Source organism: Canis lupus, chromosome 21, assembly GCF_048164855.1.
Source record: "Canis lupus baileyi chromosome 21, mCanLup2.hap1, whole genome shotgun sequence".
NCBI classification, from domain to species: domain Eukaryota; kingdom Metazoa; phylum Chordata; class Mammalia; order Carnivora; family Canidae; genus Canis; species Canis lupus.
In genome coordinates this window covers 35083106-35108094 of record NC_132858.1, presented here as the reverse complement: position 1 = coordinate 35108094, position 24989 = coordinate 35083106, and the positions used below count along the sequence as shown (strand labels likewise).

At 33.5% G+C, this 24989-nt stretch overlaps 1 protein-coding gene across 6 annotated transcripts in view; it reads right to left on the bottom strand.

Annotated features, from left to right (window-relative positions):
• HGF (hepatocyte growth factor) overlaps positions 1–24989 on the bottom strand; it is an 80135-nt gene that overhangs the window by 16628 nt on the left and 38518 nt on the right. For 5 of the 6 annotated variants that reach the window (XM_072791370.1, XM_072791369.1, XM_072791368.1 and 2 more), the window contains 4 exons: positions 20443–20617; positions 17592–17719; positions 8980–9082; positions 4902–5035 (listed from right to left, as the gene is read on the bottom strand). In XM_072791370.1, coding sequence (XP_072647471.1) covers positions 4902–5035; positions 8980–9082; positions 17592–17719; positions 20443–20617 — 540 coding nt within the window. Of the gene's footprint in view, positions 1–4901; positions 5036–8979; positions 9083–17591; positions 17720–20442; positions 20618–24989 lie in introns of those variants that run through there. The other variant, XR_012014139.1, reaches the window with a different exon arrangement.

Below are 24989 nucleotides of genomic sequence, written 5' to 3'. Positions count from 1 at the left end.
AAAATTCTAGAAGATAGAAATCAATGTCACTAATGGAAGAAGAGAGATAACAAAATATAATTATATTTTGTTAGAATATTTCAAATATTATTTTTCACATGGTAATAAAAAATATGGAAAAAAGAGAACTGCAAGTTAATTCTAACTAAAACTTCATAACTTACTCTTTTTTCATAACATCCCAACTGCGGTTTAATGGCTGCAAAGAGAAAAGCTTGGAAGATACTAGATTTGCAAATACTTATGCAATAATGAATGAGGCATAGGACATTTCCTGAAGTTTAATGTCTGAGGAATTGATGGCCTGGAAGTTAGTCAGGCACTGTTTAGACCCAGCTGATTGTCAAGCCCTGGAAATGCCCTGAGCTCAAATAAACTGGCAACAAAACAATAATAGCATATGGATTCCCTTGTAATATATGCAAATTTGATTGTTATTAATGGCGAATCTCATGAGAATTAATATATGCTAAAGAGTCATCTTTATTTATGTTCATTTTCCAGATCACGATATTTTAAATGAATAAGGGTAAAGGAAAACACATAAATTTCATTGTTTCCCTTTCCCTTTAGCTTAGTCTGGGGGAGGATTTTGTCTTAAAGTCAGCTGAGGTCAGTGTTTTAGCTCATAATACAAATTAAGATTGAGGCCAACTATGGTCATTAAAACATCAAGGATATTGGTTTTTCCACTCAAATCCAATTACTTGAAAATTCTAAAATTAAAAACTAGATTTTTATTCTTTCTGGTATTGCGATGAAACAGACTAGACTTCTCTATCCTTGATTGTATATCAACTTTTCTATTTCTAAGCATCAAGCTAATAGGTAAACAAAATGGTTAGCTCATTATTGTAATTTACTGCAGTTTTTAAATTTTAGAAAATTTATAGATATTGTGTATTTGGGACTTAATAATTTATAATTATTTTATACATATATATTTTTCCTTTGAACTAATATTTCTCACACTTTGGAATATACTGAAATATCAAATAAATCAGATTTCTAACGATTCTGAGTTGGTAGATAGATTATGAGTTTTTAAAAAGCATTCTAGGTTCTTCTGTTGCACACTTTGAGCCAAACTTTGAGAAACTGCGCTCTAGGATTTTGCTATTTTACCATCAAATACTATTCTTACTTTTTTTTTTTTTGCTTTCCCCCATCTCCACCACAGTACTAAAATCTGAAATGTGTGTATATATATAGATATATATATAAAATCACACAAATATTTATCATATATGTACGTATATGTGATACAAATCTTCTGTATTGATTCAACTTGAATTTGAAAGGAAATATGTTGATGATAGAAGTTTTACCTCAGGAAGGGTAGGTAGTGTGCGTGTTATGTGTTTATATGGCCTCAGAACCAAATATGAGTTCTTACTGAAAAAAACTTTATTTAATACATTCTTAAAGCTTCAACCAAGTTCAAAACCTTATGGACATCACATATTTCTTCAGGCAGATATCTATATTCCTATTTTCATTACATGTTATTTTGAATATATATTTATTAAACCATTATATTTATATAAATGTCTCTACACTGAAAACTAACCAAAGGTAAAAACCTATTATTTATATTGCTGTGTATCTAGCATGTTATAATATAGAGCTTTGCACACAATAGCAACTCAATTTAAAGTTATTAATAAATGAATAAATAATATAAACTTAGATGGAAGTTAAGTTATCCAAGACACTTACAGTGAGAGAACTGAAATTCTTGACCTGGAAATTGGAGTTGAAGCTCTTAACTGCTACACTGTAAGTATTTAATACAGAAGATTTTTCTAAGATCTACAAAGTATGTATGTGTATAGATTAATATATAGGCATTTCTCTAGTTTTATTTTTAGATATCTGATAATCTTAAAAATGTATACTAAGTACTATTCTGTAAGCATTTTTTATTTTTTTTTTTTTACGATTTTATTTATTTATTCACAAGAGACACAGAGAGATGCAGAGAGAGAGGCAGAGACACAGGCAGAGGGAGAAGCTGGCTCCATGCAGGGAGCCCGATGTGGGACTTGATTCGGGGTCTCCAGGATCACGCCCTGGGCTGAAGGCGGCGCTAAACCACTGAGCCACTCAGGCTGCCCGTTAAGCATTTTTTAAAAAGAAATAAAAACTTTTGTATGATTTGTAATACAAATGTACAGTGTGAAAATGACTTATATAGTCTCTACAGTTAAATAAGAACTCAAATCTTCTAAAGACAAATTTTATTAGCCTTTCACCAGCAGGAAAATGTAAATATATCCTGGCTATAAATAATAGTTAGAAAAATGACAGTATAAAAATATTTATTGAAATTAATGTTCAGAATGTATTGAAATAAAAATGAGTTATCTGCAGTAGCATTTAATCAAATGCCAGCAACACTCTGAAATCTTTCAATAGCACAATACTTTTAGTTGTAAAATGTTAGTTAAAAATGTTTTGAAAACTTTTAAAATTATTAGAGTCCTGTGTCAGGTTTATAAACCAAATCACCGTTCCCTGAGATTCTACAAGAGCATTTTACTCTTAACTATATCTATGTTAGACATAGATCTGTTTTAAAAGCCTGACTTTTTTTCCTTCTTCCTAGACCATTGGATATTTTATTAGCCTCCATTATTCTTAATCATAGAGACTTCACAAAAAGGTATCATCAAGTAAAGCTAATACTTATAAAAAATTATCCTTGAACCTTTAAAAAGATTTATGTCCCAGAGAGGTAGGTTTCTTTGCTTTGTAATGTTAAGCCTAGAAAGACATCTAAAGAAGAGCATTTTCAGGACCTATGCAAACCCTAATATGAGAAAAAAAGAAAATTAAGAACACACTAACTAATTTGAATGGCTATGATGATAGCTGATGAAATATAATATGATATGCTATGTCTTTGCAAACAGGTAAGGAAGGTGTTTACTTACCATTATAGATAATTTATTTATTAAACATAGGTTAGAAAGTTCCAAGATGTTCATATTGCCATACTAGATGAACATTATATTTAAGAAGTTTGCTTTTTTATGCTAAAAGTTCACAAAACATAATTAGTGTTTCTATTTACGGCAATAAATTATCTCTTTGATTTGTCACAGAATATGTGTTTGTATTTCATGTTTTAAAGCAAACATGAGGGGTGCCTGGGTGGCTCAGCAGTTGAGCATCTGCCTTTGGCTCAGGCCGTGATCCTGGGGTCCTGGGATCAAGTCCTGCATCAGGCTCCCCTCAAGGAGCCTGCTTTTCTCTTGGCCTGTGTCTCTCATGAATAAATAAAATCTTTAAAGAAAGTTTTAAAAATAAAGCAAACATGATATCTTCAATCTAATCTTTTTAAAATGGGCACTACTTTTGTTTCTGTTTTTAAGGTACTTGCCACTAGCTTTTCTCACATGAAAAACATTCTTTTTTGATATATTGAGTTTTTAAAATTTTAATTTCAGTAGAATTAACATACAGTGTTGTATTAGTTTCATGTGTACAATATAGTGATTCAACAATTATACATATTACTCAGTGCTTATCATGACGTTTACTCTATAATCCCCATCACCTATTTCACTCATCTTCCCACGTACTGAGAAAAACATTCTTAAAATAGGACTCTTATTGAACTTATATAAATATGTATTTTTTAGACAGGAGATAGTTTAACATAGTGTTTAAAGATGTTTGTTATAAACACAGAGCTATGAGATGCACAGTCTAGTTAAATGGTCTTTTGCTACTGACACAGCTTTATAACAAGCCTTTTTCACTCAATAACATATGGAGGATATACTTCCATCTAAATATATACCAATCAGTAGTACTTAGTAGAGATGACTTTGCTCCCCAGGGGATTTTTGGCAATGTCTGGAGATGTTTTTTGGTTCTCACGACTGGAGGGAGGGGTGGTTTTATTGACATCTAGTGGCTAGAGGCCAGGGACATCACCAAACAGTTTATAGTCCACAGGCCAGCTTCCTACACCAAAGTTTTATGCAGTACAAAATGTCAGCAGTGCCAAACTTGAAAAATTCTGAGACATTTATCCAAATCCTTGTTTGACTTCCATACAAACTTTCCAATTCATAAAGTTGCACAGTATTGAAAGACTCTGACTATGCAGACCTTCACTAATATTGAGCATTAATGATTATTTTCTTATTTGCCAACCTGATTTATGAAATGATCTTATGCTTCTACAATTTCATTTTTTTATTACTATTAAGTTTTAATGTATTTTGTCTATTAATTATACTTACTCTTGAAAATTCATTTTCTTCATTGTTCTAAATTATCTCATTTTATCTTATTGATATATAGGAGCTCTTTTATATTCAGTGTATCAGAAATATATATTTTACATATATCTTTTACTTTACACATTGATACTCTTTAAACAATATCATCTTTAAAAAATCATCTTTGACTCAGAGATGTGGATGGAATGCTCTAGGCTTTCTAGTTTTAGGCTAAGGTACTGAGAAGAAAATGAAGGGAACACTATCTCAGGTCTATCCATAGGTCTATTACTGGGTGGTGGCTTTGTTAGAGCTCTCAGTTAGTATTGGGGGGTCTTTCTGCTACATATTACAATGACAGCCATTTATTGGTTCTGGACTTCAAATGAGGATTTTCTGAGGAGGAAATCTTCTTTAAAAGGTCAGCAGAATGTCTCCTTGTCTACAAGAGAGATGAAGAAAGGTCTCTCTGGGGTGTGTGTGTGTGTGTGTGTGTGTGTGTATGTCTGTGTCTGTGTCTGTGTCTGTATTACAGTTTAGAATGCATCCCATTTTAGGATCAGCTCTAACCCTCCTATATTTCCACCTCTGACTAAGGTATCAATTTAAAGGAGATTCAGTGTATTTAAAATATTTCACCTGAAGAAGATCATTAAAAGTACTTACAACGAAAAATAGGACAATAATCCCATGGAATGAGAGGATTTCCCGTGTAACACCAGGGACCATGGGCATCGTCATCAGGATTCCGGCAGTAATTCTTATTCAGCTTACTAGCATCTGGTTCCCAGAAGATATGCCTGCATAAACAACAAACTCTAAACATCACAAGCTGCTCATTGTGTCCAAGAGAAACAAACTGTCACCAAGAAGATAAATCCTAGCATGTAACTTTCATTACAGATACAACACAAGCTTCTACTTCATGTGAATTTTGGTAATTTTGTTTTAGACATATTTTGTTGTTGTTCTTGCAGTTTGGAAGTGTGTTTTCTATTCAGGATTATGGAATAGGGCTACATAATTAGCATAGATAAAATGATGAAATATTTTGTGATTTTGCTTCTATTTAATGATTACAGTGGCAAGGTAACAATACTTGTAGGCATAGAAATGGAGAAACACTGACAGAAAAAGAGCAGGTGACAAAGATCAAGGTTATAAAATACATAGAAAAAAATAAAATAAAATAAAATAAAATACATAGAAAATGCAAGCTATTGCAAAAGTATTTTTCATGTTTCAGAAACATAAGAAGCATTACTAGCAACATCATTCTGACAAAGGACAGAAAGATACACTGAAGAATTAATAATAGTGTGCTAATGAAATAATTAAAATCTAAAGTTTCACTGATCATATAGTTAGAATATAGTAGTTTTCGACAGGTAACTGAGTAACACTTTCTTATTTTACATCTTAACTAAGTTTGTTTTTTATTTTTTTTTAAGATTTTATTTATTTATTCATGAGAGACACAGAAGCAGAGACACAGGCGGAGGGAGAAGCAGGCTTTATGCAGGGAGCCCAATGTGGGACTTGATCCTGGGACTCCAGGACCACACCCAGGGCCAAAGGCAGATGCTCAACCACTGAGCCACCTGGGCGCCCCTTAGTAAGTTTATTACAAAAGAAAAGCAAAAATACTGTGCATTATTTTATAAGACCATGCCCACTCATATAACATCAGTATTTATATTTATTTTGTTAAGATTAATAAAGCCAAACTCCAAATGACCATCCCAATCAAGTCATGAAAATTATATAAGTGACTGAATTTGTTTTGGATTAATAATTCTTACCATACTTAAATGTAATTAATGGGCATTAAAAAACTGGAAAAGTTTGGACAGGGAAAGTTGGACTATCTTTCCAAACTCAGTTTCATTTTCTGAACCAATAATATCAAATATAGTACTTACTATGTGCCAGATTCTATTATGCGATTTACATATATAAGCTTAAACCAACCTAATGAGATGGGCTTTAAGATTATGCTATTTCATACTTGATGAAATAGAAACCCACAGAAAATGATTTTTCTGAGGTCACATGGCTTATAAGCAGTAGAGCAGAGGTTTGAACAAATAGCTCTAGAGTCAATGTTCAAACCACCGTTCTATACTATGTCCTTACTTAGTTGTAGTTTCTTTTTTTTTCAAGATTTTTTGTTTATTTATTCATGAGAGACACAGAGAAAGAGGCAGAGACTCAGGCAGAGGGAGAAGCAGGCTCCCTGCGGGGAGCCTGATGCAGGACTCGATCCCAGGACCTGAGCCAAAGGCAGACATTCAACAACTGAGCCACCCAGGCACCCCTAGTTGTAGTTTATTCTTAAACCAAAATTAAGCCTTCATCAATTTACTACAATTTGTTTTCAAATAACTTTTAACTATTTCCAAATATCCAACCCAAACTCAGTGAATTAATGGTTTTAACGATGAGTTCCCTATGTGAATATGCCATGTATTTCAGTGGTATGCTGGTAATGTTTAAAAGAGGGCTCTGAGATGTGTATGAAGACTTTATCTGTTGTCCTTGCTAATTTCTGAGGTGCAAATTCTTCCACCACAAAAACATCAAGTTTCCAATGTCCAAATCTTCAGAGATTTCTTAATTTTTATATATTTTAAGTTTTTTTATTTATTTATGATAGTCACAGAGAGAGAGAGGCAGAGACATAGGCAGAGGGAGAAGCAGGCTCCATGCACCAGGAGCCTGATGTGGGATTCGATCCCAGGTCTCCAGGATCGTGCCCTGGGCCAAAGGCAGGCGCCAAACCGCTGCACCACCCAGGGATCCCTCTTCAGAGATTTCTGATGGCAGAGTTGGTACTATTGTCTCTCACAAGTCCGTAAGACCTAGATCCACCACATGGCAGTGTTGAAATCAGCATTTCATCTTAATCATTCTAATTCTCACTTAAAATTCTCTAATGAATCTTAATGCTTAGGATAAAATCCAAAGTTCCTAGTCCAGCTTTCAAGGCTCTATATGGTCTTGCAACTAGAGAATTCCTTTTCTGTGGGCATTAACCAAATTACACCATCTTTCAACCTTACCAAAATTATTTCGGGCACTTTGTATTCTCTCAGCATAAAATATGCTATTTTTCATGATTTTTATAATATGGTATTGGCATTTCCTGTTGGATGGCATTTCGGAGCATGAGATCCTGAGGTTGGAATTTGGCTTATCTTTGAAATCCTAGAGCTACAGTGTCCAATACAGTAGCTACTAGCCACAGGCAGCTACTGAAGAATTGGTATGTAGCTAGCCCAAATTGAGAGGTGCTCTAATTGTAAATATACACCAAATCTTGAAGCTTTAATATGAAAAAAAGGTAAAATATCTCATTAATAATTTTATATTGGATACATAATGAAATGAAAAGGCTTTAGATATATTGGATTAATAAAATATATTATTTAAAATAGTCTTGCCTGTTTATTTTTACTCCTTTAAATGTGGCTAATAGAAAACAAAAGTACATGTGCAATTTACATATGTGAAATGCATGTTTATATTGGAGAGCGCGGCTTTAGAACTATCACTGTTTGTGAAGTAAGTTAATTGAAACCATATCATCCACCAGTGAGTACATTTTGGAAGAGAATAAAGTTAAAATTAAAGTATAACTAGAGGCAAAATAACTCAACCTCTCAGAGCCCTTAAATTCTTATTCACACATATAGAAATATCTTCCACATAGAATTATGATGACCAAATAAGATTATAACTTGTGTAAAGAAACCACAGCATAAGTACTTGATCAAATGATACTAACCTTTTTTCCTTCTATTCTACTGCAGATTATATTCTGGGATATTTATTAAAATCAGTTTTATGTCACCACTATGTCTCAGACTTTTATAGTAATTTCAAACACACTAGCACTATTGCTAGGGTTGAGTAGCAGACAGTTTTTTTCTGTGAATATGTCCAATGTCAAAATCTCTAATTCTCTAAAATATATAGTCTTTTTTTTTTCAATTGCATATACACTCCTTTGGTTGTAGAAAAATTTAGTGTTTCAAAATAAAGTTATAGCAGGAAACCTATCTCTATAAGTTGTTAATAGTTAAGTGGATATTTAAGATATGTATGTACACTCATGGTCACACTGATTTTTCATAAATTGATGTTAACAATTAGTAATTAACTATGAGAACACAATCATATAATATACTATTTGAAGCACTAGATTAGCCACTTAATTACGCACTGTCTTATCAGGCTGTACAATTGTTTTCTCAATATGGCCATATCATTCGTGATGGCGAAGCCAAAACTTGTGCCCACTTTTTATTAACGTCTCCCATGGGCATCTTATCACAGAACAGAACACATAGTAAATATTCAATAATAATGTGCTATATTGAATTGCTTATTTAAAAATTTGGGGGCGCTTGGGTGGCTCAGTGGGTTAAGTTGCCGACTCTTGATTTTAGCTCAGGTCATGATCTCTAGGTAGAGCTCCAGGAAAGAGACTGCTTCAGGATTCTCTCTCCCTCTGCCCCTCCTCTTCTCCCCACCCCCCTCAAATAAATAAATCTTTAAAAGGAAAAAATATTTGTTACATGAAGGGAAAATGCTAAATTGAGTTGCATAGAATAACAAATCTAATGTTTGTCTTAGCTTACTATAATATATGAGAATAGAAAGAAATAGCAATGTGCATATCTGTACCAGCAGATATTGTTATAACCACATATTATGTATTGATAGAAAGAAATCTACACACCTATGTAAGTCTTCCATGTTCTTCTCCCACATTGAACATGTTAGTCCAGATCGTGTTTTGGATAAATTGCCCATATAATTTTTGCCATTCCCCCGATAACAATCTAAACATAAAATACATTAAAGAGGACTAATGAATACAAGGAAGTATAGAAGAAAAACATTATTTACAAGCATGAAAATTCATGAAAGTCAACATAAAAATTAAGACAATACACTCTGTACAAATATTTCAGATTAAAGTGTCTTTATTTTCAGCCACATTTCTTCTTCCTTAAAGGTTTATGTATCTTATTACAAACAAACAAAAAATCAAAGAAAAAAATTAAATGAGTGGCCCTTAGGGATACCTAAGAAATGAGAATTTTTAGAATCACGTATATATTTCCCAACATTTTCTTCTGAAAAACTTAGCTCCACAGAAAAGTCAGAAGAATAATATAACAAACACTCATATACTCGTCACATTCGTTGTGTTTGGGTTTTCATCGTTCCCAAGATTAACATTCTGAGTCACCCAAGCCAGCTGTTTTGCAAATGCTCTTTAATTTCATTTTGTCTGATTATTTTCTCATGATTAAAATCAATTTAAAGACAGGATTATGGCATAGATGATATTTTGGTCCTTTTCAGAGCATTTTGTCATATGACATATGATGTCAGTTTGTTCCATTATTGGGGGTGAGTTTGATAACTTGGTTAAGTGATGTAAAGGAAAATTGTTGGGGCCTCTGAGATTGAGTAAATATCTTATTTCCAAATTTTCATAAAATGGTTTAGGCATACTTTGATTACTTTTACATGAATCAATTATGATTCATTGTTTTAAAATAGTTGTTCTTCAATGTCCTACATTTCTTTATTATCATTTTTCTGTAAATCAGAGCTTTTCCTTCTCCCCTATTCCTTCTGTGTAAGTATTCTACTACTACTGGTGATGGTGATGCTGCTGCTGCTGCTGCTAGTAATACTAGTGCCTGTAGTAGAAATGGGAGTATACATAGAGACTCCTATGTCCTCTTTTTACTCAGGATGATATCTAATCTATTCCTGTTGCTCATTTGGATACTCAAAGTTGTTCCAAAGTTAGCTGATGGAAGCCACTTTTAACTGGCTTCTGTGCCTTTTACTGTGTCCCATGTGGTTTTCTTTCTCACTTTTGTTTTAAATGAGTAATTTGTGTTTTATTAAACATTGATAGAAGTGTCCATATTCCTAATTTTAAAATATCATAAAAAGGAAGTCAAGTAAAGAAAAACAGTTCTTCCAAATATGTGAGTTGCAGTTTTATATTTGAAAAGAAACACTATTCCATAATTTAAATAATAACACATATTTAAAAAGTGACTATTAAACATTCCTGATTTTTAGATGACTGAGAATTGCAGATTTGGCTATAAAATATTGTCTACAAACATACATCAAGATTATTTCTGTTTAAAAACTTGGTAAGCCCGGCGCCTGGGTGGTTCAGTCAGTTAGTTAAGCACCTGCCTTCAGCGAGGTCATGATCCCAGGCTCCCTGCTAAGCGGGAAGTCTACTTCTAACCTTGCCCCTCCCACCTGCTGGGCGTGCTCTCTCTCTCTCTCTCTCTCTCTCTCTCTGTTTCTCAAATAAATATAAATGAATGAATGAATGAATGAATAAATAAATAAATAAATAAAATATTTTTTAAATAAAATCTTTTAAAAATATTTTAAAATTTGGTAAACTGTAGTCTACCATTGGCTTTAAATATACTTTAATATCATAATAAATAGATATAAATCCTAATAAAATTTTTAAATAATTTAATAATTTGTTCAAGAATCAGTTAACATAGTGAAAAAGAAATATAATAAGTATACTCAATAGTCAGGTTTTCAAATCCATGCATCACATTTCATAATAGCACTATAAGGAATTTGGGCTTAAATATAAAAACTGAAATAGGATAAGACTTGATACAGATAACATAGCAGCCATTCCAGTACACAATAAAATTATTTTCGGAAAGCATAAACTTGAAAAGTCCAATACTTGTACATAAGCAGAATATACTAATGAAAACATTTTCCTCTGATGGTGCTTTTGTCCACCATATTAGGAAAGTTTAAATCTTTAGCTGTTAGGTAGTAAATTCTTTAGATGGATTCTTACTGAAGAAAGCAATTGTGCAACGCAGGACACGAGTACTGCTCTTTTACATATTTTTGGATTTTTTGCATATGTTTTTTTCTATATTGGTGGAAGAGATCCTCCTCACCACCACTACGCTTTTACTTGAATAAAGCCTACGATATACTTTTTCTTCTAAAACTTTATTTTGGAATAGATTTAATTTATAAGAAAGTAGTACATGTTACAGAGAGTTCTTATATACTACCCAGTTTTTCCCACTTTTAATATCTTACATTAGTATGATAGCTTTGTCATAACTATTGAGCCAAACTGATGCATTATTAGCAAGACTGTATTTTGTTGAAATATTTTTAGTTGTTAAACTAATATCCTTTTTTGTGCCCTAGGCTCCCACGTGATACCCCATTATATTTAGCTGTCATTTCCTAAGGCTCTTCTAAATATGACAGTTTTTCTGACTTTCTTATTTGATGATCTTGTCAATTTTGAGGAAAATTGTTCAAATATTTTTTGATCATTTTTCAAAAGATTTATTTATTGGATGGGGGAAGCAGAGTAGGAGAGAGAGAATCTCAAGTGGACTCTCCTCCTGAGCACATAGCCTTACATGGACTCTATTGCAGGATCCCATGACCCTGAGATCATGACCTAAGCTGAAATCAAGAGTCAGACCCTCAACTTACTGAGCCACCCAGGTGCCCTGGTCAAGTATTTTTTTTTTTTTTAATGCCCATCAGTTGGCTTTGTCTGATGTTTTCTTCATGATGTGATGTGGGTTATAGGTTTTTGAGAAGACATGAGTTTTTTTAACACTTTTTAACTTGCTGGTGAAAGATACTCCAGCCTCACTTTGTCTCAGGCCTCCTGGAATCATCAATTTCTCCAAGGGGACTTTGTTTATTTTAGTGATGAAAGCTAAGGATGAGATAAGAAATAGGTGCCAAGGGACCCCTGGTGGCTCAGCAGTTGAGCGCCTGCTTTCGGCCTGGGCCGTGACCCTGGAATCCTGGGTTCAAGTCCCATGTCAAGGTCCCTGCATGGGGCCTGCTTCTCCCTCTGCCTGTCTCTGCCTCTCTCTCTCTCTCTGTTTCTCATGAATAAATAAATAAAATCTTAAATAAAAAAAAATAGGTGCCAAGAGTGCTTTTGTTATGTGTGATTTGAAGCATAATTTCCATGTGTTTGAAGAGAATTTACATATATGTACTTTTTTTTTTAGAAATCTAGAATTCATATATTTTATTCATTACTTAGATTTTTTTATCCTTCACTTTTTGGTTTTAGAATTTTTATATTTTAATATATTTCCCTTTATCTATAAGATACATTTTAACACTTACTTTCAAATTTGTCATTTGTCTTTTGAATTTAAATACGGGTTTGGGGGGCACCTGGGTGGCTCAGTTAGTTAAGCATTTGACTTTTGATTTTGGCTCAAATCATAAGGCTGGTGAGATCAAGACCCATGTTGGGCTCTGCGCTGGGCATGGAGCCTGCTTGATTCCCTCTCTCTCTTTCTCTTTCCCTCTGCTTCTCTCCCAACTTCTAGCTTTGCTCCTGCTCTTCCTCTCAGACTCTCTCAATCAATCAATCGATCAATAAGAGGTGTGTGTGTGTGTGTGTGTGTATGTGTGTATGCACACTTGCCGTGGTAGATTTTTATTCTTTTTCTTTTACGGCCTCTAGATTTTAAGTGTTAATTAGATAGCTTTTCACCATATCTAAGTTAAAAAAGAATTCTTCCACGTTTACTTCTAGTATCTATGTGGTTTCCTTTTTTACATCCAGAGCTCCTACACATTTGGAGTTTATTTTAGGGATGGTGTAAGGCATGTATTCAATTTTATTGTTTTTAATTTTACCCATTATATTTCAAAAGTTCATTTTTCACCCAGTGATACGTAGTTCCACACTCTTAATGTAATAAATCTCTGTAAGAAATCTATTTCTGACCTCTACATTTTTTTCCAATTGCCAATTTATTCATTGCACTAGAACTAAAGTCTTAATTACAAGCTCTTTATAAAATGTTTTAATATCTGATAAGGTTAACTGCCTCTAATCAGCCTTATTTATAAAGATCTCCCATAGTGTACTTACATGTTTATTCTTCCAAGAGAACTACAGAATCAGTTTGTTTGGAATGAGAAAAACAACCTATGGATCTATTTATTAGTATCACATTACATTTATAAATTAACTTAGGCAGGGATGCAAGGGTGGCTCAGTTCGTTAAGCATTCGATTCTTGATTTTGGCTCAGGTCACGATCTCAGGACCTGAGATCAAGCTCAACTTCAGGCTCCGTGCCGAGAGTGGAGCCTGCTTAAGATCCTCTCTCACTATCCCTCTGCCCTTCCCCTGCTAGCACTCTCTCTCAAATAAAAATTAGGTTATGTAGAATTGATGTATTTATGATGCTGAGTTCTCATATCAAGAGCAAGGGATGCTTTTCCACATTAAAGTACACTTTAGTGGCCTGCAGTAGTGATTTTAAAATTTTATTACATAGATTTTGCAGATTTCTTTCTAAACTTATTCCTGTTTCTATAAGTTTTGTTGCTATTATAGATACAGTTTTCTCCTTAATTAAATCTTCAAACTCACATATGAATGCTACCTTAGGGATTTTTTTATTACTTGAATTCATTTTTCAAAGTACATTACTATTACATCTTTCCATAAATAAAGATCTTTTCCTTTTTAACCCAATCAATGTTTTCTTATTTATATGGAATAATCTCTCCAATACAATATTAAAGAGGAATATGTTAAACCATGTTAAATTATATTTATGATGTTAGATAGTAAAAATAGTATACATTCTTGTTTTCTTTTTTAATGTCTATAATGTTTACCATCAAGTAAAATGGATATATGTGTTTGTGTATGTGGATACGTCTGTGTATATATATGTGCATATGTTAAAATGTGAAAACATATTTTAGGGAAGTCTCTGTCTTTGTGTTTATATAGATAGATATAGATAGATACAGATATATTGATATAGATATATGGATATGGGTGTGTAGTATATATATTCCAGAAATTCTTATTTGGGTATTTTTATGAGAAAGTAGTGATTTTTGTAACAGGAATTTCAAAAGCTGTTAACATTTATTATATGATCATTTTTTTTAGATCTAAGATGAATGTTAATGGGTATCTAAAACTGAATCATTTTTGTTCTTAGACTCAACTCCATTAAATCAGTATGTATTATTTTTAAATTGTTTTAACAGACTGTTCATTCAAATTTCTTTCAAAAATTTTATATTCACAGGAATGCTTCGGTGGCTCAGCCGTCGAGCGTCTGCCTTTGGCTCAGGGCATGATCTTGAGTCTGGGGATCGAGTCCGGCTCTCTCACAAATAAATAAAATCTTTAAACAAAAGTAAAAGCAAATAAAAATTTTATATACAAATGAGATGTTTATTGTTTTTATTTGTGGTACTTTCATCATGTTTAGGTATTATAATTTCATCACTACTGATGGAAGCTTTAATATATGTGTTAAGCTAGATGGAAATTTATGTAGCACTGAGATTAAATGGTCTGTGAATGCACGTAGGCACAGTATATTTTTGATGGAACAGTTTTCATTAATACATTTCTGTATTTCTTCTGTAAGAATAGATCTAATTCTTTGACTAACTGAATTGACCAGCATCAATTCAATTCAAATAATTAGAAATTCCCTAGTAAATTATCTATTTTGTTATTTCCAAAGTTTTCTACATGAAGTTAAATAAAATTGTCTTTTATGATTTTTTTAAAGATTTTATTTATTTATTCATGAAAGACACACAGAGAGAGGCAGAGACACAGGCAGGGGGAGAAGCAGGCTCCCTGCAGGGAGCCCAATGTGGGACTCGATCCCAGGACCCCAGGATCACGCCCTGAGCCAAAGGCAGATGCTCAACCGCTGAGCCACCCAGGCATCCCATCTTTTATGATTTTCAATTTTCCTGTTTCAATCCTTATTTCCCTCTTGATAACTATTATTTTCTATTTTTGTTTCTTTTTTTTTTTTTTTGAGTCAACTAGCTGGTAATTATTTATTTTGTTAGTTTTTTCAAAAAACAATCACTTTGCTTTATTCATTATGTCTAGTATTATTAGTTCTAGACTTTATTAATGTCTGCTTTATCTCGGTGGTTTTCCTTTGTATACTGCTTTTGGTTTATCTTTTTCCCCAACTCTCAGTTTGTAATTTAATTCACTTGTCTTCATTATTTATGATATTGATATAATCATTTAAAACTATGAATTGCATCCTGCTTACTGCTTTAAGTGTTTATTATATAATTCAATAGTTGTATTTTAAAAGTATTTTTAAAGAAAGCCTATAATTTCAGTTTCTAATTTTTGATAGTTATTTCATATTCAATCCAAAGAGTATTTGTATATATGCTAATTCAGATGTTGCAAGATTTAAGAAAAACATTTCTAATTCATCAGTACGTATGTGTTTATATTTTTTGTTATATGGAGAAGGATAAGAGCAATATCCTTCCACATGTATGCATGTGCATGCATGCATACATATCACATACTAACACTTCATACCATTAGCTTGGCAGTATCACACAATGGCATAACTTTAAAACTTCACAGCTATGTGTTGAATTGGCAAACAGTGTCTCTTGAGTGGACTTCTTCATTTTTAACACTTGTCTCACAGAGCCTAGCATACTGTTGCATGCATCAGGTATAATATATTGTTGAAAATAATATAATATATTGTTAAAAGTAATGGATAGGTCATTTTAAGGAAGGTTATATTCAATCCCAGCTGTGCTAATTTGAGAATTTAGGTAAGTTATCTAAATTTAATAAAACTGATTTCTTTATCTATTAATTTGTAGTTTTATTAGGTAAGCAATATCATCAATTGAATTTGTATAATCTAAAATTTTCATATTCTACTACTTAATCCTTTGGTAAGTGATATACATGTATATAAAAGCATCTTAATATATGTAAGAAGCTTATTAAACAATGGTTCTCGTTTGCCTCTATCTCAAATTATCAGCACATGTTTAAATGAACAAGTCAGGGACAAAGAAGATCCAGCTGGTACTAAACCTTCCTTAAACATTGGTTTCAACTTTATTTCCAACTGACCTTTAAAATCTGCCAAATAACAGTGAAATTGACTGAAAAGGAACTTACCCCTTCCTCCCTCTACAACTATTAACAGTTGTTCATGAAAAGAATGGCACTGAGGGAAAAGTTAAAGCATGGACGAAGTATGGATAGAACAATAAATCTATGAAATGGAGCTTTAAATTTGGCTTGGGCTTTTTAGGATGATTTTGGACTATGACCATCATAATTAAATTTATGGGAAAGAATGTGATTATTTAAAAATCATAACCCTCAACTCATTATATACTAATAAATGCCCACATTCCAACATCAGCATTAATCTTTAGCAAATGATTTCTTTTTAAAACCTATTGCAATCTGACTTTTCTCTACTACTGCTCCCCAAAACAGTGATCTTCAATGGCATCTCTGTTTCCAAAGACAGTTGTGATTTATCCCATGCCCCACTGCTACACATCATCTCCACTGCTGACACCCAGGTCCACATCACTCTCCTCTCTTTCCTGAATTACTGAAAGAGCCATGCAATAGTTTCTCCCATTTGGGAGAAGTTGTCAGAAGTTCAGAAGCTCTGGATGTTTTTCCATAATGCACCCAGAGTCATCCTGTTAAAATTTAAGCCAGACCGATGATCTAATTTATCTTTTCAAAACCCTACAACAGAATCCTTTCTCTTTCAGAATAAAAGTGTAAATCCTTCCAATTCCTACAAGGCATATTTGATTTTAGACTGTTCTCTAACTGTACCCCAAGACTCTTCCCCTTGCTCTTTGGCTGGCCACAGTGATAAGCTTGATGTCTCTAAGTGATAAGTGATAAGCTTGCTATCTCTTTCCTTTACCTTTTAAAGCACTCTCCCATCTCATGCCATTTGCACTTGCAGTTTCCTCTACCTTGAACGCTATTTACAAACATATGCACATGGCACGTGCTGCTCCTTACCTCTTCCAGGTCCTCCTTAAGTGTTCCCTTGATATGTCAGATCTTCCCATACTATTAAAATATAAAATAACGACACCCTCTCTTCTTACTCTAGGACATTTTTCTCTCTGGCACTTACCACAAACTAATGTAGTCCCACTTCCATTTGTTTGTTTTATTCCTGTGTTCTGTTTCCTGGACTTATTGGAGTTCCATGGAGACAGAGAATTTTGTTTTATTTACTAGTATATCCCCACTGTCTAAACCTGTGCCTGGCACTAGTATACGCTCAAATAAATAAGTGATTATTGAGCAAATGAATGTATAAAAGAAATGCAATTTCAGACTTGGCGATTCTGTTTGTGAACCAGTAAAACCAGTGTTAACACGAAGTAGGTCTCTCTTTAAGCATTTCCCCTGAATTTAATCGTGCCCACCCTGCAAAATGTCAGTTATTACCTTGTCCACTTGACACATCACATTTTGGAATTTGGGAGCAGTAGCCAACTCGGATGTTTGGATCAGTGGTAAAACACCAGGGTGACTCAGCCCCATCTGGATTTCGGCAATAATTTTCTCTTAGGTCCCTATTGAGAATAAGCATGTTAATGTAAATTGCCCACGTTCTTACAAATGGTAAGTTAGCGCTATTACATTTCTAGAATCCAAGAATGCATGCATGTTTATAAATAGAGTTCTAAGTTTTAGATTTAGGATAGTTATAACAATTTAGAGTTCAGTATACACAACTGACACTGCCCATATTACTGAAATAAAGGCTGTCAGATGTCAGTATTCATTCCACAGGCCTGGAGTTCCACACAAGCACTACTGCTTCATGAAAGGGAAAAAACAGTACCATTTCATTTTTCTCACTTATTCTCAACACTTGGACTCTCAGCTATTATAATTTTTTAAAACTGGCCTCTTCTTTATTATGTTTTCATGGCCCATATATAATATAGAAACAACATGTATCTCTCTTTGCTGAAGAAAGGCTATTTTTAATAGTTGTCAACTACTCTCATTTAAAACGGAAGTTCTGGGTAGTCCGGGTGGCTCAGCGGTATAGCGCTGCCTTCGGCCCAGGGTGTAACCCTGGGGTCTCGGGATTGAGTCCCACGTCGGGCTCCCTGCGTGGAGCCTGCTTCTCTCTCTGCCTTTGTCTCTGCCTCTCTCTCTCTCTCTCTGTCTCTCATGAATAAATAAAATTTAAAAATAAAATAAAATGGAAGTTCCACATATCCAAACATTTGATACCAAAAAAAAAAAAGGTAGCTATTTCTTCCTTGAATTCTGTATTTAACTTATTTAATTTCCTGCATAGATTTCTTTCCCTTATAAAATACTTCTTTATTGATTTACAATAGTTATCTGAAAACTTTGTTTCTATAAAATTAAGGCCTAATTATAGTATAGAAGACCTAACTGTATAAGAAACCACCAATGTAGTACAAGCACATCCCTTACTTTAGCAGTGATTTAATTAGCATTTATAGTTCTCAACAAGGAAAACATCTATACTCTCTATATTCTCAATATATAAAAGAATTTTTCCTTAATATAGGGCTCACATTAAATAATATGTGTACTTTATAATTCACTTTTCTGAAAAATGCTCTCTAATTTGAAGCAAGCATGGGTTTTCTCTTCATAGACTCCTGGCTAGTAATTTGACAAAATTAATACCTAATCTATTGGAACTACATTATTTATATTACTTAGGTCCAATTGGAAGTATTATAATTTTATTAATGCCCAAGTTCACCATTGGAAATGGACAAACTTTTTAAGGAAGAAACTTGAGTTTAGTTATTTAGTCAAAATATGTCCTGACATAAACTCTTATTTAAGATTATGAGAACAGTGATGGCCAATAGTTAAAGCCACTGTATAGCAAATGTTCATAGTTACAACCCATATTAAAGTCATTAGCCTTCTTATAAATTATAAAATTATTAAGATGAAGAAAATCTTTTATTCTTTTAATATATACTTATATTCACAAAAATATGTCAATATAAAATATGTGTGTTAAGTTTTACACCAAGTTTACACAAATTTGCTATTTTAGATAAATAACTGCTTAAATTCTTTTGAATATTTGTACATCTACAATTTCTTGAATATTATTACCAGTCATTAGAAATTAACAAAATATGTGAATGGTGCTGATACTGTCTCCTTTGTCTGTCTTAACTAATCTTTTCCCATTTTCTTTGCTTTCTCTACTTTGGTATTTATTTCTGAAGTGTGAAACACATGGGTCAGGAACAGAGAGAATCGCTATGAAGGAAATGAGCGAAGCAAACCCACAATGACAAGTAAAAATTTGTTATTATAAGATAATGAAAGAATAATAAAATGATTATTTACTATCTAAGCAAATACACTGAATTAGCTAAAACAAACAAACAACAAAAAACACCTATAAAATATCTCCTCTCTCCAGTGGATGGGCCAACTAGTGCTCATAATTCTCCATCTTGAAATGTTAAGCTCTCTTATTAAAAGCCAATTACATAAAGCCAATATATGTTATTTATAGGTGCTATTTCAGCAAAGCCACTATGAATGGCACGTCTGTTATAAATTTCAAAAGCAATCATTTTATGTTCCCCATAACAAGGTGGACAATTTAAAAACACATGGTATTGTGGCTGTTCTGTGTAGCTAAAGTCAAGTGGTGAAAAAAAACAGCTACGGAGAAGGTACACAGCAGCAATATAATTGATATTCAAGGGCGGTTTCTTTGGTTTGATTTATCTAAACAATTGTTTTACTTTCCCACTTTTGAAAGGAAATCTAGAAACAATAGAAAACATATTTAAATTTTAAAAAATAATATTACTTCAAGGCTGAGAATGCATTAGTTTACAATATTGACTGAAATATGCTTCTTCTTGTGAAAGAAAAAATATGTAATCCCCCTTCAAATCAATGTGAAATTTTAAGAAGGTACTAATTAGAAACTTGCCTGGTTATCATTACCATTAATGATCTATTAAGTGCACCTGCAAAATCAAAGCTGTGATCAGAAACCTAGAGATGTGTTTTACAAGATATGGTGTATCACCATCTGATTCAAAATCACCTAGAGTGTTCATTAAAACGCAGATTTGAGGTCCAGATCCCAGTCCTTAGAAATCAAAATATCTGGGTGCATGAATCTTTCAAGTCCTGATTGTCCTGATTGTCCCTCAGCACACTAAAGTTTAAGAATTACTAACACAGAAGTTAGTAAAGAGTAACTATTCAGCTTCATTTCCTGCAGAGTCTACTGAAATGTGTATGTGCCTAATATACTCACTTGCACTTGAAATTTTCAGGAGTTATGTCATGCTGGTGAGGATACTGGGAATCCCAACGCTGACACGGAACTCCATTCCAAATGGTATTGATGGTGCCCCGGTAACCTTCTCCTTGACCTTGAATGCATTCAGTTGTTTCCATAGGGACATCTGTATCATTCATAGTACTGTGAGCTGTTGATAAAAAGAAATATTAAACTTAAGCAAAATCTTTCAATTTGTCATCTACCTCAGTGTTAATCTGCATATGTATTACTAGGGTTTTCTGTCACATAGGTTTTTTTTTTTTTTTTTAATTTATTTATGATAGTCACAGAGAGAGAGGCAGAGACATAGGCAGAGGGAGAAGCAGGCTCCATGCACCGGGAGCCCGACATGGGATTCAATCCCGGGTCTCCAGGATCGCGCCCTGGGCCAAAGGCAGGCGCTAAACCGCTGTGCCACCCAGGGATCCCTGTCACATAGGTTTTTATAAAAATTGAGTAGAATAAAAAATTCAAGGGATCAGTACTGCTACCTCACTCCACCTAAAGGAATGATGGACTCAAGGATTTCTCTGCTCATGAAATAGAAAATTCTAGCTTGGCTTTATCCAGATTAGTTTGAAAGAGCATCATTTAATAACACTTAAATTCCCTGGATCTGTCTACTCATTCATTGACATCAGATATAAAACCTTTCTATTTATTAATAAACATTTATTTATAAATATGTTTTTAATCAGTTTTTTTTTTACTTTAGGAATTGAGAAACATCTAGGAGTAATATAGTGATCACATAAGGAAATTAAAAAAGCACTAAGCTGGGGCGCCTGAGTTTCTCAGTCGCTTAAATGTCTGCCTTTGGCTCAGGTCATGATCCCAGGGTTCTGGGATCAAGCCCCTTGTCAGGCTTCCTGCTCATCAGGGAGTCAGCTTTTCCCTCTGCTCCTGTCCCTGCCCCTGCTCAAGTTTTTTTTTTTTTTTTCTCTCTCTTTTTTTTAATAAATAAATAAAATCTTTTTAAAAATAAGTAAATAGGGTATCCCTGGGTGGCTCAGCAGTTTAGCGCCTGCCTTTGGCCCAGGGCATAATCCTGGAGTCCCAGGATCGAGTCCAGCATCAGGCTCCCTCCATGGAGCTTGAGTCTCATTCTCTCTCTCTCTCTCTCTCTCTCTCTCTCATAAATAAAATCTTTTTTAAAAAGTAAATAAAAAATAAAAAGCACTATGCTGTAAGGTTGGCCATAAAAAAAGTAAGAAAGGGAACAGTTGATCTAGAGAACATTTTAAAAAATCAATTTATCATTATTACTATCTCTATTCCAATTTTCTTTTCATTCAAACACTAAAATAGTATATTTGTGAAAAATTCTTTAAACACATTTACTGCCATGTGTCACTTATAACTAATATATGCTGAATAGATAGTATTTCTGAAATGACTATACAATTAATCCTAAAATTAGTTTGTTTAAATACACATAAAAGTTGATAATGGCATTAACCATAGTTTTCTTCCAATACAATAAATATATTCTAAGCTGGTATGTTAATTTTTTAAATCAGTTTGTTAACATTAAAAGAAATCAGTTGTTCCTAGGCAGATTTATTTATTTATTTATTTTTCCTAGCCCAAATACAATTCTTACCGCACTTCATACAGATCACAAAAATCTCCATAACAAAGTAAAAAAAGTACAAAATTTAAAATTTTATTACAACTTGGACCTTCTCTTTTGTCTTTAATGATGTTTATTCAAACAAAATATAACTGAAAACTTTCTGGAGCAACTAAAATTCGTATACCTTCTCAAAACATACTTGAAAATATGTATGGTTCTGTAGAGTGAGGTCAATGTATACTCCCCAGTAACCTTTACAATCTAAATGGTCATTGAAAATGCCCCTGGATAAAACTCAAACTGACAATAAAACTCCAAACTCACTAAGACAGTCTAGGATTTGAACAAATGCCTTTGATTTATCCATTCTGGAATTTTATGTGTCATTTCTCAAAAGAAGTCAGAATTAGATATGCCTTCAGAGGCTAGGGATGTCTATAAAAGTGTTCCACATGTAATAGTGTAAATTCTTTTTTAAACTGCTCCTCATTTTATTTAAATTTCTTTCTGTGTGGAGCTCCTGCGTGGTTCAGTTGGTTAAGCAGCCAACTCTTGATTTTGGCTCAAGTCATGATCTCAGACTCAAGGGATTGAGATCCATCTGGGACTCAGTGCTCAGCAGGGAGTCTCCTTATGATTCTTTTTTTCCCTCTCCCTTTACCTCTCCCTCCACTCACACTCTTTCTCTTTCTCTCTCTATAAAACAGATAGATAAATCTTTAAAATAAAGGAATGGGATCCCTGGGTGGCGCAGCGGTTTGGCGCCTGCCTTTGGCCCAGGGCGCGATCCTGGAGACCCGGGATGGAGTCCCACATCGGGCTCCCGGTGCATGGAGCCTGCTTCTCCCTCTGCCTGTGTCTCTGCCTCTCTCTCTCTCTCTCTCTCTCTCTGTGACTATCATAAATAAATAAATAAATAAATAAATAAATAAATAAATAAATAAAATTTAAAATAAAGGAATGAATGAATAAATACATTTTTTAACAAATAATTACTCTTCATGGGGCTTAATGTTTTATTTCACTGAGTTGCATGAAAACTAAGTGAAACCTAAGCTTGGAGTTATTTTATGAAACTCAGTAAAAAAAGAAGGAGGATTAATCAATGAACATGTCAACCACTGGAATATGTTCTATAAACAGATTTCCAAAAATTGCCCTTAAAATAACTTTTCTTCAGTTCCTTTTAAAATTTGTTTTTATTTCTTATGTATCTACTGTAGGGAATGAAAATTTGGCTCAGAAATACCTTAAATTAAAAGGAACTTCAAATGAAGATAAGCAAAATGTCCAGAGATCGATTCCCAAAGTGCTCATTGAGAGTTGATTTCTGAGAATTAATATGTTCTGATATTGGTAACATATATCAATTCAGGAAGCACAAAAATTATTGGCCTGGAAGAAATGACTTGTATAGAAAAAGTCAGTGCTAGTTAACTAAGTCCTTTATGATTTTAAAGTTAAAGTTCTGGGCAGCCCGGGGTAGCTCAGCAGTTTAATGCCACCTTTGGCCCAGGGCATGGTCCTGGAGACCTGAGATCAAGTCCCACGATGGGCTCCCTGCATGGAGCCTGCTTCTCCCTCTGCCTGTGTCTCTGCCCTTCTCTCTCTCTCTCTGTGTGTCTCTCATGAATAAATAAAATCTTAAAAAAAAATCCTAGGCAGTGATAGTAAAGGGGAAAAAAGCTTTAAAATTAAAGTTCTTAGATGAAATAGAAAAGTAAGATGGATTTCACAGGTCCTCAGGAACTATATATTATTGAAACAAATGTCACCAAGCTACTATTTCTGATGATTTAACTGTTAAATGATCTGGGGATACTGGGTATATATGAAGGGAACATCTTTAAAGGATGATAACTTTAAAACAGTTAAAAGTTCAAGCTTTTACTGACATATTTCATACCTAGTTACAAAGCTATGATATAAAAAAAGACAAAAACAAGTGTATCCAGGAACCCATCAATTCATCACCCTAACATTTTAGGAAGAAAAGTTTTTACTCCCCTACTTCTTGGGCACAAGTTCTTGGGAAGCAAACTGAGTTAGGACTTAGAATCCAGACAAGGGGAGGAAGGTCAGAGTTAGGACAGCTAGAGCAAAAGCACTTCAATTAATCTTCTTAGGGACTTCATTGTCTATCTTGGGTACTTCTACTGTCTTACTTTCCTTCGTATATATGTGTGTTTGGTTTTATTTGTTTATTACTGACCCATTTTTTCTCAAGTATTACTCTGACATTGTGAACATGTAATTAAAAAAAAACAGTTTTAGTGAGTTTAAAGGTCAATCGGGACAGCCTTTGGCTAGATATGGGTCCACCACATCTCCCTGAGAACATAGCTAGAGGCTGAGCCCATCAGAGATTAACATGCTCTGCTTCTTGGACACTAAGATGTCAATATAAGATTAAAAATCAGAGATAATTTCTAGAATGTGCTATTAGACAAGAGTAATTGGATTTTCAAAGTAACTTTTTTCATGAATACCTTTATTAAAGCAACATTTTGTAAACATAACTCATGACAATTGAAATTCAGAGCCTTAAACTCAAAACAAATTTAACTGTACTTTTTGAATAAAACGAGAGATAATTAAACAAATATTATCATAATTCTTGAAGAAATCAATACCTAGAAAATTCAATGAGTAATTACATGTTCATCAGAAAATTTTAAGAGGAACCATATAATCTTAAGGCTAGTAGAAGATGAAAACTTTTCCTAATTTGAATATCTGTGAAACCCCAAGTAAAAAGCCCCAGGTTAAAAAAAAAAAAAACTTGAATAAAAATATTAAGGAAAATATTTCACTGTTGATTGATCCACTAAAATTCCAGCGTCAAGTTCAGAGTCCTAATTGTTGGTACTAATTTTGCACCTCAACTGCAGAGGTCCCCAATAAATTTTAATTAGTGATTCTTTCACTTTTAAAAGTAGCAATC